At 45.2% G+C, this 14,726-nt stretch overlaps 1 protein-coding gene across 7 annotated transcripts in view; it reads left to right on the forward strand.

Moving 5' to 3' along the window:
* The window catches only part of MYLK (myosin light chain kinase), a 274,054-nt gene that overhangs the window by 144,273 nt on the left and 115,055 nt on the right, over positions 1 to 14,726 (forward strand). For all 7 annotated transcript variants that reach the window (XM_015446344.3, XM_074033282.1, XM_065539127.1 and 4 more), the window contains 6 exons: positions 3,730 to 3,778; positions 4,668 to 4,833; positions 6,190 to 6,355; positions 8,341 to 8,359; positions 9,552 to 10,087; positions 10,665 to 10,871. In XM_015446344.3, the coding sequence (XP_015301830.2) occupies positions 3,730 to 3,778; positions 4,668 to 4,833; positions 6,190 to 6,355; positions 8,341 to 8,359; positions 9,552 to 10,087; positions 10,665 to 10,871 (1,143 nt within the window). The remainder of the gene's footprint in view (positions 1 to 3,729; positions 3,779 to 4,667; positions 4,834 to 6,189; positions 6,356 to 8,340; positions 8,360 to 9,551; positions 10,088 to 10,664; positions 10,872 to 14,726) is intronic.

Raw genomic sequence — 14,726 nt, forward strand, 5'->3', positions numbered from 1 at the left:
ATTTTGATCACATTATTCACTTTTTGAGCAGTATGTTCTGACCCGATTCAGTCTTTCTGTATCACTTGACAAAAAGAGCTAGGTCCACCTTATCCCTTCCACCACTGAACTTCCCAATCCTAAGACCTGCCAGCATTCTCTTTTACTTGTCTTTGAAAAATCTAAGATCAAATACCATCAGTGTCTTGTTCTCTCCTTTTTCTCAGCAACTTGCTTCTGACCTCACCAATTCTCTTAACTCACTCTTCTATTTTTTGCATTTCTACTTTAATCCCCTTTCCACTTATTTTTCTACATAACCTTACTGTTCTGCCAGATTTTCATACTTTTACAAAATTAATTTTGCCTTATCTAACAATTTGCAACTTCAGATTTTTCCTATAAATAGACCCTGTTAGTAATTTTAGCCCAAATTCTTTAATATGATTTAACAGAGATGTGAACTCTCTGTTAACTCATATTAAAATAAGCATCCATCAGTTCCATTTTTAGCTGACTGCTTTATGTGTTATGTTTTCATCATACCCTCTTACCCTGACATAGAAGTATCTCTCCCCAGCATTCTTTTGCTGTTCTTTGGGGAAGTGGCATGTTTTTGCTTTTATTTTATTTTTTAAGGAACAAATGAATTTAAGCCTTTTGGATTAAGATGCTTAGCTCCCAAGACTTTTTAAAATGTTCAGTCTATTTTTTTTATTGTGGTAAAATATACATAACTAACATAAAATTTACCATTTTAACCATTTTAAAGTGTACAATTGTCATTAAGTGCATTCACAGTGTTGTACAGCCATCACTGCTGTCTCATTCCAGGACTTGTTTATTACCCCCGATGGAAACCCCATAACCATTGAGCATTAATTCCCCATCCCCTCCTCCCCCAGCTCCTGGCAACTATGAACCACCATCTTTGTCTATGGATTTGCCTCTCCTGGATATTTCATATGAACAGAATCCTATAATGCATGGCCTTTTGGGTCTGAGCTCCTTCACTTAGCACACTTTTTCAATGTCCATCCATGTTGTACCACGTGTTAGTACTTCATTCCTTTTACAGCTGAATAATACTTCATTGTATGGATACACCACATTTTGTTTATCCATTTATCAGTTGATTAGTCTAATTTTTATGAAATCCTTATTCCCAGATGAAATGACTGATACAGTAGCGTGGGTAGTGCAATGGATGGTACACAGATATTTTGTGGTAAAATGTTAGAGCCTGGATAATGCTGTTGTATAGAGCATGTTTAGAAGGCCCTATCCATCCTCTATTTGGATGCCAGATTTTACTTTCTTCCTCCCTGCCCCTTTTTTTGCAACTAGATGATGTTTTTCATGTTTTGTTTCTTCTTTACCATTGTATTTATAGGTTTTAGAAAATACAGCTGAGTAAAATTACTCCGAGTCCCACCACCCCCAAAGTAATCAGTATTAATAACATGATACCTTTTCTTCTGGTCATTTTCCTGTCTTTGGGTATTTTAGTTTTACCTAATTATGATCACATTAAATAGGTAATTTTGTATGCTGCTTTTTCTGCACAAAATGTATTTATTTAACAAATATTTAAATACCTACAATGTGCTGGGATTTGTTCTGGATACCTCTGATGAGTGAATAAAAAGTTCCAGCGGGGATATGGGTTGGAGTCTTTAGCATACAGATGATATTTAAAGTTATGGGACTAAGACCTCCTGGGGGAAATTAGATGGAGCTGGGGAGAGGCCCAGGACTCAGCCCTAGGGTGCCCCAGCGTGCAGAGATTGAGCAGAGAAGGAGGTTGAGAGAAGATGGATAACCTGGTAAAAGCAGGAAAGTCTAGAAGAGAAAGCACTTTGAAGGGGAGTGGGACCTTGTGTCAAATGCTGCTGAGCTTCTGAGTGAGATGGAGACAGAGTGTCAACCATTGGGTTTGATGAGATTGTGGTTGGGATGGAGCCCAGTGGCGCAGAAAGGATCACAGCCCATGTGGAGTGTGCTGAGAAATGAATGAGATAGTATCCTAACATGTACCTGCACGTTTCAGATATTCTTCAACATAATTTAATGGCAGAATAAGACGTCTAATTGTACATTTTACATAACTACTTATTTTCTTCCTACTCACTGACATTTATGTTGCTTCTAACTTTCACTATTACAAACAAGATCAAAGCGAATACCTGTGTAAACTTTCTTTTCTAACTTGAGCGTTTTTTCCTTTGAATGGAGTCACAGAAATGGAGGTGCTGGCCCAAGAGCAGAGCATCATTAAAGCTTATGGTTTTTCCTCACTCAGATATTTCCAGAAGGACTGGACAGTTGGCTCTGCCTCCGGCAGCGTCTGAGGGTCCAGCATCTTGACTGTCAGTTGGGTCCTTTCAAAATAAATCTCTCCTTTTATCAATTTAGAAGTTACTTTTGAATAGAGAATGGAATGACAAAAACCAAAACACTTTAAAAAATGAAAGCTATACATAGCTCACTAAGTAATGTTAAACAGAAATGCCTGTATAGTAATCACCAGTTATATGGAGCCACAACTTAAATGTGATGCGAGTGTTTGTTATTAATCCCTTTTCACTAAGGTTCTGGTGGAACCTTAAACCAGGTGTGGCTGATGAAAATATTTAGCCATGATTTTTCTCCTCCACACCTGTGTTCTTACACAGTCCTATAAATGTGATCAAAGTTAAGGAAGTTTACCCTTTTGCAGTAAACACCTGCAAATTCCCCACAGCAACTGTCTGCTGATATCAGAGGATGACTCTACCCTCCCTGGGGCAGGGTTTTATAAACATCCCCAGCTTGTAGCAAAAGGAGAACAACTTTCAGGGTGATCATCATCTCAAAAACGACCTATTCCTCCCACCACACCCCTCAAAATAAAACTCCCACTACTTTAGAGTTATTTCGTGGTCACACTGTTAATCGTCCCTCCCAGCTGCAGGAGCTGGATGAAAGGAGCTGACCCCAGCTGCCTTGCTGGCTTTGCTATTTAATGGCTTCCTGCCTAGCATGGCGGCAGCTCACCCAGGATCAGCAGCACCCGGTAGGACAGCGCCTACTACAGCCGCATCATCTCACCTAGGACTGACTGGCAGTGCCCGGCATAGCAGTGCCTTGCCCAGGACTGACAGTGCTTAGTGTGGCAGCACTGCAGATACTGCAGGAGGTGCTGGCTCTGCTGTAGCTTATCTACAGTGATCTGTCCTGCTCCCTTTCAGCTACTTGCCAGGCCTTAAGTGGAAGAATGGAGTGTTGATTGTGTCAGTCAAGAACAGGTGTGGTAAGAGATAGGCGTGGACATCTCCCTCCCTCCCTTTCACTGAGAAAATGTTCTGGAGAGGTCCTGGATCACTCCAAATAATCCCCAAAATGGAAAGTAGAGCATGCCACCTAACAACTCAGCAGGGTGGTTGAGAGTTCTAGAATCTGGCAGACCTGGGTGAATTTCTGCGCTGTTTCTGACTCTATGACTATGTGTGGATGACTTAACTTCTCTGAATCTTATTTCCCTCATCTGTTTAACAAATAGGATAATGTAGCTTCATAAAACTGTTGCAAGAAATTCACATGATAATGTATGTAAACACCTACCATAGTATCCATAGTGACACAGCCCATGCTCAATCAAGATTAATAATCACCATCACTATCCTACCCACCCCTGCTGTTGAATCTTTTTTACTTTCATTGCTCCAAGTCTGTGGCTCAGACCTGACTCATCAACCCTTTTTCTTGCAGGAAGTTTTGCAAAGCAACTTGGTCAACCTGTTGTTTCCAAAACTTTGGGGTAAGTCCTGGGTGTTCAAGACAGAGTAAGGGTTGGATCGCTTTCCTGCTGACTTGAGCAGGATAGGTCTGGGGAGTAAGTCTTCTTGGCTCTCCTAGGTTATAACAACCACAGTGCAGAGCCTAGTGCAATGAGATATGTCATTTACGCAGCACCTCCTGACCTGGCTGCCTCTGTGATTGGCCCCTTTGGCCCAGCTGCTAAATGCTAAGGAAGTGGGAGAGGTGGCCAGAGTCTGCAGTGGACTCTAACAATCAAGGCAATAGTCAGAAGATTGAAATAAGCAAACCCAGAAGAGGCAGGTAACAGTAGCTGCTGTAATGGACAAGCCTCAAATCACAGTGGCTCAACCCAGGGAAAGTTTGTTTCTTACTCAAGGAAAGTTCAATTCAGATATCCTGGAACAGGTGGAGAACCTTCCACATTATCTTCCAAGAGCCCAGGCTTCTTCCATTTTGTAGCTTCATCTTCTGTGCCCTTGAGCCCGTGCTGGGCCTTCTGCATCTCACCAGCAGAGTGGACGAGAGACTGCAGAGCCTCACAGGAGGTTCTTAGGAGTTGGCCCTGGAAGTGGCATACAGCTCTTCCGCTTATGGTTTCCTGGCCAAAATCCAGGCTTTCAGCCAGAGCTCAGTGAAATTCAGGCATACCTAACTGCAAGGCAGGCTAGTAAATGAAGTCTAGCTGCATGCCCAAGAGGTAGAGGAAATAGGTTTTGGTGCCACACATTTTTCTAGAGAGAGCATGAGAAAGTTTCTGAGGCATAAAACTGGGAAGGCTACACTTTGATGGCTTTTGACCTCAACTTAGTGCCTTTGGGTGAGGTGGAGAGAGGACGGTTGAATTGCTGCCTTGTCTGGGACTGGATTCTCTGCCAATTTCCTTACAGGGATAGATTTTCAGCTTCAGCAGTGGAGACCCGTCCTAGCATCTGGGGGGAGTGCCCACCAAAGTTTGCTACCAAGCTGGGCCGAGTTGTGGTCAAAGAAGGACAGATGGGACGATTCTCCTGCAAGATCACTGGCCGGCCCCAACCGCAGGTCACCTGGCTCAAGGTGAGGTTTCTGTCTGCCCTGACCCTGATCCAGCCTGTATTAGTCTGTTCTCATGCTGCTAATAGACATACCCAAGACTGGGTAATTTATAAAGAGAAGAAGTTTAATGGACTCACAGTTCCACATGACTGGGGAGGCCTCACAATCACGGCAGAAGGCAAATGAGGAGCAAAGTCATGCCTTACATGGTGGCAGGCAAGAGAGCGTGTACAGAGGAACTCCTCTTTATAAAACCATCAGATCATGTGAGACTTATTCACTATCATGAGAACAGTACAGGGAAACCCGCCCCATGATTCAGTTGCCTCCCACTGGGTCCCTCCCACAACACATGGGAATTATGGGAGTGACATTTCAAGATGAGATTTGGGTGGGGACACAGCCAAACCATATCACAGCCTTAGGGACCCTGAAAATTCAGGGTTAGACCCTTCAACTAGTAGGAGTCTTTTGATTCTGTTCCTCCTGTTTCAGGTAGTTCTCAGGGGTTTTCTGTATGTTTGTTAGTGATGCATGTTCCTGCCCCCATTACAACTCTCCCTCTGTTACTCAGAACACAGTGTTCTGACAATTCTCACACTCACAAAATAACAGAAAACTTCTGAGTCAAGACAAGCCCTGACAATCTCAAGAGAGTGGACTGTGAAGTTAGGGTACTAGGTGTCAAGCCACGGCTCCTTGGTTTATAAAGCCTGGGAAGCTGGATAAGTCATTTGATTTCTTGGAACCCTGGTTTCCTTATCTGTGAGACAGAAATAATACCACCTGCCTCAAAATATTGTCGGGAGGCTCCATGTGGAAGGGATTTATAAATCATTCAGGGCTGAGGGAAGTGAAGCTTCAGTGAGAGAGGTGGGCGGGCAAGGGAGGCAGTGGCATGGGGTTGGGGATGGCTGTTAAACAGGGCAATGAGGATCCAAGGGGAACAGGTAGAGTCATGGCCAGGGGAATAGGTTTTTCGGGGATGGAATGCCTGGGTAAAAGTGGGTATTGACACCTTTTACCTGCTTCGTAATTCTCTTGAACTCCCCTAGGAAAAGACTAAAAGAAATAGGGAGCTAAGGAAAAACTGAAGTGAGGAATATGGGGTTTCCTACCTCAAACTCAGCCTCCTTTGAAACAGTTTCCAGGCATCTGCTCTAAGTGGGACAGAGCACCACACCACATCCATAGACCTCAAATCAGGGCCCCTGAACTGTTTCAAGTCGGCTCTCTGAGCACATTGACAGGGCCCACAGCAGAGGTGCTGCTGCCCCGGCCCTGGAGTCTGTCCCGCCAGGATTGGCAGGAGGCAGGAGGACACAGCCAGAAGGGAAGCAGATTTGTATGACCAAGTTACCCCATTGCCATCCACAGGGAAATGTTCCACTGCAGCCGAGTGCCCGTGTGTCTATGTCTGAGAAGAACGGGATGCAGGTTCTGGAAATCCATGGAGTCAACCAAGATGACATGGGAGTGTACACGTGCCTGGTGGTGAACGGGTCAGGCAAGGCCTCGATGTCAGCTGAACTTTCCATCCAAGGTATCGACCAGTGGAGGGCTAGTGCAGAAAAATCCCTGCCTGGTGCCACACCCTCCTAGAGGAGCTGCTTGTTCACTGCGCACCTGTGTGTGTATACACGTGGCCCACTCACACACCCAGGCACTCCCCAGGGGCAGATCTTTTTTTTTTCTCTCTCTCTTCAGACAGAGTCTTGCTCTGTCGCCCAGGCTAGAGTGCAGTGACATGACCTCAGCTCACTGCAACCTCTGCCACCCAGGTTCAAGTGATTCTCCTGCCTCAGCATCCTGAGTAGCTGGGACTATAGGCACACGCCACCACGCCTGGCTAATTTTTGTATTTTTTGTAGAGACAGGGTTTTACCATGTTGGCCAGGCTGACCTCAAGTGATCTGCCTGCCTTGGCCTCCCAACGTGCTGGTATTACAGGCGTGAGCCACCCTGCCCGGCCGCCAGGGGCAGGCCTTTGACAAGAAGAAAGGGTGAGCAGGGGCAGCACAGACCTGGCCACGGGGAAGATGTCCTGTGCTTGGCTGCCACCTTCCCTTGTGTTCCCCTACTCTCCCCCTCCATGTCTTCAGTCCTTTCTTCTCACCCGGACTCGCTTTTGTATCTGTGATTGCCAACTGGAAGAATGAACGTTGCTAACATCTTGCCATCACCCCAAATTTAACCTGCCCAGAATTTACTCATCGTTTACTCTGTCCTTCAAGTCAGGCAATCCTTTGACTTGACTCCCTCTACCAGGGTTCCCATGTTTCTTCACACCCAGACTGGACTTTCCAGCATCCTTTTGACCCCTGCCTCTTTCTCCTTGAGTCATCAGCCCTGTCAGGTCTTCCTTGGAAGTCTCATTGAACACGTCTCCTCCTTACACTTCCTTGGTTCTTGAGGAGGTCCAGGCTGGTCCTTCCAGGAGGTCAAGGAAGTCCAGACTGAGGAGGGAGTGCATGGATGGGGAAGGGGCTGCACGTCACTTTACTGGAGCAAGAACTCGGGGGTCAGGAAGGGAAGTGGCTTTCAGTCCTTCCTCCTCCTGTGTCCCCCTCTTTTCTTCTGATTTTTCTCTTCTGCATCTCCTTCTCAGAAACGATTCCTCCTTGCTCGTTACTTTTTTTGGCCCGGATATTTTTCACAATCTACAGAGAGAAATATATTTCACAGTACATTGCAACCCAAAACATGTATATGTAGGTAAGCAAGTTTCAGGAAACCATCCCGACTGTACTGTGCACAGTGCGTGCTGGTATTCTCTATTTCACTTGACATCATTAAAACAAGAAATCCTGTCCTGACCAGAGAACCTGACTTGGTGGCTCACTGCTGGATAAGGAGCTGCCATCAGACACCCAGAGAAATGTGTGCCTGCCCTGGCGTTGAGTTAAAAGCTGTTCCCTCCTGGTGGACTTCATGACAAAATATGGTGCCTGATATTTGTTTTAAAATACTCAAAAACAAACAAAAGAAAACAAAAATGGATAGATAAGACCCGCAAAATGTGATTATCTCCTTAATCGTGGTGATGGCTGTCAGGGTTTGTTCTGTCTTTCTACTATTGTATGTTTTGAAATCTACCATGATAAAATTTGATAAAAAATATAGCAGGAAAAATATGTATTTTATGTTTTTTCTTTGGAGAACTGGGTAACATTAACAGTGTGCTTTTCTGTACAATGGTAGGCTACAGCGTTTGGGTTTGGAATTTTCAGTAGATGTTTGTACCTGGGTTGGTTTTTTTTCCTTCTGTTTAGTGAACAGAAATAGATTCCATGCCCTCAGGATATGGTAGCACCAGCCACTATTAAAAAGCCCAAAGGACAGCACCTGAAGCTTTGACAATGTTCTCCAGAGCTGGGGGGAACTCACAGGCCAAAGACGTTCAGCACCAGGGAAGCTGGAAGGAGCCAGCAGGGTGGGACCACGGTGATGGGGAAGTGTCTGGGGAGGGAAAGCTTGGTGCATACGGCATTCTACTAACAGTCTTTCCACCCTTCCCCCTTTTTCCAGGTTTGGACAGTGCCAATAGGTATGTCTAGGCTTTGTGACTTTTATATTTTCCATCTTGAAATGCCCTGCAAAGAAAGAAGGGATGTTATCGAGAAATGCCCTGAATTTCTGAATCATCTTATGGGACAGAAGAATTGGCCTTTTGGAGGGTGTTGTTTTATTTTGGGTGTTTTTTCTTGTTCTCCTAGTGTAATATGACACACAGGTTCTATCTCAGGTTGCTGTCAGTATTGAGACTGGAAAACTCTATCACCACCTTTCTCAGTATCTACACAGTCTTTTCTCTGGTTAGCGTCCTGAGGAAGAACTGCTCTGAGAAGGCCACCTTCCTCATTCCAGGGCGGACTCTGTCCCCTCATCCAGCCCAGATCCAGCAGGAGCCTCTTTCCTGTGTGTGAGGCTCGGTGCTAGATGCTTGGGTGTGCAGGGGTGGGCGTAGAGGAGGGCTTCGGCAGAGCTACACGAATACTCGTTACCAACTGGGATGTGTCTGTGAGGAAGGACAACAGGAAGGCACTGATTAGAATAGAGGGGCCAGGAAGCCGTTTTGGAGCTTGGTATTTGAGCTCAGACCTGTGCAAAGGAATGTTAACTGGTGAAGACAAGCTCAGGGAGTGTGCTCCGAAAAGCAGGGATAGTGTGTAGAAGCTGTGAACCAAGAGGTGAGCCCATGGGGACCCAGAAGGATGCCAGTGTGGCCACAGCCTGGTGAGTGGTGGGACGGTGTCTGTACGATCAGGAGCAGCCAGAGCTGGCATTCCTGTGGGCCCTCTTGTGGGGCTCAGTTTCATTCTTAATGTAGTGGAAAAGCTGTTGGAAAATTCTCGGGCTTGAAATGACATAATTTGATTAATGTTTTTAAAAGATCGACTATAGTCGCTGTATAGAAAATAGATTAGAGAGGGCAGAGTGGACATGGGACACCGGAGGCAGGGGTTGAACTAGGGAGGCACCAGTGGAGAAGGGAAATGTAGGGAAAGCAGGGCTCTGCAGGGCTGCAGGACAGGCACTTGCCGGGAATGGCTGCTTGTGCTCTGGCTTGGGAAACTGGGCACACTGCAGAGAAAGATGCTCTGACTTGCTCTTAACTTGTGGGCTTTTGTGACCCCTGGAATCCGTGCTTGTGATGAGTAATGTTTGTGAGTAACCAGATGATCATTCTATTCTCCCCTCTCCTCACCCACCCTACCCCCACCCTCACCACCACACAGGTCATTTGGGAGAGAAACAAAAGCCACCAATTCCTACGTCAGGAGGGAGGTGACCAATGTAATCTCAAAGGAGTTGAAACTGAACAGTCTGGAGGCTGCAGCCGAAAGCAAGAACTGCTGCAGCCCCCAGAGAGGTGGTTCCCCAGCCTGGGCTGCAAACAGCCAGCCTCAGCCCCCAAGGGAGTCCAAGCTGGAGTCATGCAAGGACTCGCCCAGAACGGCCCCGCAGACCCCGGTCCTTCAGACGACTTCCAGCTCCATCACCCTGCAGGCCGCAAGAGTTCAGCTGGAACCAAGAGCACCAGGCCTGGGGGCCCTATCGCCTTCTGGAGAAGAGAGGAAGAGGCCAGCTGCACCCCGTCCAGCCACCTTCCCCACCAGGCAGCCTGGCCTGGGGAGCCAAGACGTTGTGAGCAAGGCTGCTACCAGGATAATCCCCATGGAGGGCCAGAAGGATTCAGCACTCCCCAAATTTGAGAGCAAGCCCCAAAGCCAGGAGGTCAGGGAAAATCAAACTGTCAAGTTCAGATGTGAAGGTGAGTAGAGGTAATTAGGGTCACCGTTGCCAAAATGTAGCCCCTTGGTGGCCACTCCCTTCCTTCAGCACCCAGCTGGTCTGCACCTCCTATATCCACACATCTTCTTGGACTAGCTCCCCTAGAAAACCACCTTACGGGGCCTTCCCCTCAGGAGGGACTCATTGTAGAAATGCCCTTTACTCCGGAGAGACCCCTAACAGCAGCCTGTGGTTTGCTGTTGGATAGAGTACCGGCCCTGTTCTTACCACCCTAGAAGAAACACCCTCATTATTGCCAACATCAGAAAACAAACCTCATGGTCTCCTCCGCCCTTTCGTCCCCTTGCCTGGCTTTGGCCGACCTGGAGACCTGGCCCATCACCCTGTATTCATCCTCCTCAAGGCCCCTGACTCTGTCTCAGGAGGTTTCGTCTTGTGGAGTGTGGTTGAGGGTGAGGAAGCAGACTCAGAGGTGGGAGGGCAGCTCCACACCAGACTGAGCCCTTTCCTCCAGCTCACGCCTTCCCCGCCTACCTCACAAGCACGGGATGCTCTCCAGGGCACAGGGAGCTCTTGTTCTTCACCTGGCCCTGTAGTTTCAGGGATTCCAAAGCCTGAAGTGGCCTGGTTCCTGGAAGGCACCCCCGTGAGGAGACAGGAGGGCAGCATTGAGGTTTATGAAGATGCTGGCTCCCATTACCTCTGCCTGCTGAGAGCCCGGACCAGGGACAGTGGGACATACAGCTGCACTGCTTCCAACGCCCGAGGCCAGGTGTCCTGTAGCTGGACCCTCCAAGTGGAAAGTGAGTACACTTCTCCGGGTCACCCTGCATTCTCTGTGGGACAACCAGTCATGGGGTGCTTTACCTTCTGCAGATGGTTCATCTCCTATAGTCCCCTGCCTTGGTGCACAGCCCGACAGATATGTCACCCCCAACCACATGCCAGGGCCAAGTATGTTGCTCCAGGCCAGTGATTCATAATCAGGAGTTCACATCAGAATCACCTCAAAATCAACATGCATGGCCCCACGCCCAGCCCAGCTGACAGCTGCCTTTCCTAGGTCCCTCAGCTGTTCGAATAGTATCGTGACTCACGTTTGTAACCACAGAGAACCGAGTGTTCATTAAATATACAGGTTTAGAGTAATGTGAGATGATGTGGGATCCCACATCTTTTATGTTTATTGTACTGTCTGTTTATAAAAGTAATGTGTGTTCATTGTGGGGAGTTTAAACAATATATAATCTTATGACTCAGAAATAAATTATATTTTAATGTTTTTATACAAACTTACCATTGTGGTATTTGTATACTGCTTTCTATCCCAATTTGCTCATGTGATATTAACATCTTTTTATACAATTCTTGGAAAGCATGACTTTTAGTAGCCATATAATATTGCATGGAATGGCTGTATCTAATTTAGGTATGCTGTTATTTGTTGAATTAATTAAATTGTTTCCATTTTCACTATTATAACATACCTATGATAAATATTATTGTACCTGTCTATCTCTATAAAATTTCCCCCTTACTCTAAATGCATGTGTAGGTCCTCCGCCCATGCCATACACTTGAGAAATGTATTAACAAATACCACAAGAGTAGAATCTGCAAATTGCAGGCTGCTGGAAACTGTAGAACAAATAACTTTCACCCATTTTTTTTCCACATACAAATTGCAAACAAACAAACAAAAAAAGACAACCTACAGAAAACTTAGATTAAAAGGTATATAGTAACATCAACAATTACAATAATTTTTGATAATCTTGTACCAACTCTGACTGAGATAATCTTTAAAAAGTTTTTATGGGAACATCAAGAAAATTTGGACACTGATAAGATTTAATATAAAGGAATTTGTGGTGTTTTAAGATGTGATGGTGGTCTCACTTTTTTTTTTTGTAAGTTCATCTGTTTGAGAGATATATCCTGAGTTATTTACTGGTGAAATGATATGGTTTTTTGTATTTGACTTAGAAATAATTCATGTTTGGGGAGCACTGACAGGAGTATCAATAAAATAATATTGATAACAAATAAAAGTTGAGAGATCGGTACATAGGAATTCACTACACTGCTTTGTCTACTTTTGTCTATGTTTGAAAATTTTCCTAATGCACATTTCTAAAAGAAAAAAAAACTTAGTGATGTATCCATATAGTAGAATGCCAGACAGCATCCTGTAGACTGATGCCAAAACATGTTCAAGATGCACTAGGAAGGGAGAGGAACAAAGTACAGGCCCACGTATAAAAGGAAGAAAAGATCTGTGTACACACATGCAAAAGATGCCTGTGTGTGCAGAAATCATTTCTGGAAGAGCACACAAGTCCCTCTAGGAAGGGGAACTGGGGGTCCACAGGAAGGAATGGGGCATCTTACTTTTCACTGTATACTATTGATTCACTGGGATTTTAACTATTGTTTAACTGGGATTTTTACTATTCTTGTGAATTCCTTTACAAGAAATATTATCCATGCCATTTGGAGGTGGGAGTGCCAGTAGGAAGAGTTCACAGGTCTAGGAGATCAAATCTCATCATCCAGGCCAGGTTTCTGTCCCTGCGTGGGGGACAGAAATATGGTGTCAGATCCACCACAGGTTAATGGCGTATCCAGAGCGCCTAGATTCTCCTGTGGCTGCTTCTGCTACGAATTTATCTAAGTCTTGTAGAGGACTATTTTTAGCCTGTTTGCATCATGGGGTAATATATCTCAGGTTGATTCCCTATCTTGTTGTGTTTCGTGTGACAACTTTGAGATATAATTCACGTAACATAAAAGGCACCCTTTTAAAGTATACAATTCAGTGAAGTATACAATTCAGTGTATATATTCACAGAGTTGTGTGGCCATCACTATCATCTAATTTCAGAACATTTTCATTACCCCTCCCAAAATATCCTACCCATTAGCCATCACTCCCCGTTCTCCCATCCCCACAACCCCTGGTAGCCACTCATCTACTTTTTGTCTCTATGGGTTTTCCCCTGCTGAACATTTGATGTTAAGTGGAGTCATTCAGTATATGGCCTTTCGTGTCTGGCTTCTTTCTCTTAGCTTAATGTTTTCGAGGTTCATCCATGTTGTAGCAGGTGTTAGTACTTCACTCATCCGTGTGGCTGAATCATACCCTGTCATATGGATATAGTGTGTTTTGTTTATGCATGCATCAGTTGAGGTCCATGTGGTTGTTTCTACTTTTTAGCTATGGTGAAAAGTGTTGCTCTGCACATTTATGTACGAGTTGTTTTCAATACCTGTTTTCAGCTTTGAGGTTTAGCCAACATATATTGTTGGGTCATAAGGTAATTCTGGATTTAACCCTCTGAGGAACTAACAAACTGTTTTTCACCATTTTACATTCTTCTAGCAATGTATGAGTGTTGCAGTTTTTCCACATTCTCACCAATACTTGTTATTTTCTTGTTTGCTTGCTTGCTTTTTTTAAAAAACAAGGTCTTGCTTTGTCAGTGGGGCTAGAGTGCATGGTAATAGCTCACTGTAACCTTGAACTCCTGGGCTCAAGCAATCCTCCTGCTTCGCCTCCTGAGTAGGTGGGACTACAGGTGCTTGCCACCACACTTGGCAAATTTTTTTTATTATTTGTAGAAGTGGGGGTCTCACTATGTTGCCCAGGCTGGTCTCAAACTCCTAGACTTGAGTGATCCTCCCACTTCAACCTCCCAAAGTACTAAGATTATAGGCATGAGCCTCTGCACTCAGCCTGTTTTCCATTTTTTCATTATAGCCATTCACAATCATCTATTTTTTTTTTTTTGAAACAGGGTCTTACTCTGTTGCCCAGGCTGGAGTGCAGTGGCATGATAATAGCTCATTGCAGCCTCAACATCCCAGTCTCAAGTGATCCTTCCCACCTCAGCCTCCTGGGTAACTGGGACCACAGGCACGTGCCACCATACTCAACTAATTTTGTTTATTTTTGTAGATACAAGGTCTCACTATTTGCCCGGGCTGGTCTTGAACTCCTCGCTCAAGCAGTCCTCCCACTTTAGCCTCCTAAAGTGCTGGGTTTACAGGCATGAGCCACCACACCCAGCCTGAGTGAAATTTTGATTTGCATTTCTCTGATGACTAGTTATTTTGAGTATCATTTCATATACTTATTGGACATTTGTATATCTCCTTCAGAGAAATGCCTATTCAAATACTTTACCCATGTTTTAATTGGGTCATTTACTTTTTTATTGTTGAGTTGCAGGAGTTCTTTATATATTCTGGATACACGTCATTTACCAGACATGATTTACAGTAATCCTCTCTCATTCTGTAAAGGCTGGATTACTTGTCATGTGTGGCCACAGAAGTCCCTGCTTAGTTAGTTTAGCTAATTGATTGAATGGAGAGTTCCTTTAACACCTTGAACTAACACTTTTCCCTGCCTTTGCCAAGGGGCTCTGTGTGTGTGTTACACCCATCTTCCGTGCTCTGGCCAGCAGTTTACAGGTCTGCTTTAGCCTTTACTTTCTGCTTGCACCAAAGCTCCAAGTCAGCCAAAGGTGAGACAGGAGGGCCTTCTTACATCTTCCCTGGGCAGGCTCACAGCCCTGCACATCCATGTGGGCTTCTCAGTTCTCAGGAATCTGTCAGAGTTTTTCAAAGTCCTGGACATCTCATTCCCCAGTTTT

Source organism: Macaca fascicularis, chromosome 2 (genome assembly GCF_037993035.2).
Source record: "Macaca fascicularis isolate 582-1 chromosome 2, T2T-MFA8v1.1".
Classification (NCBI taxonomy): Eukaryota; Metazoa; Chordata; class Mammalia; order Primates; family Cercopithecidae; genus Macaca; species Macaca fascicularis.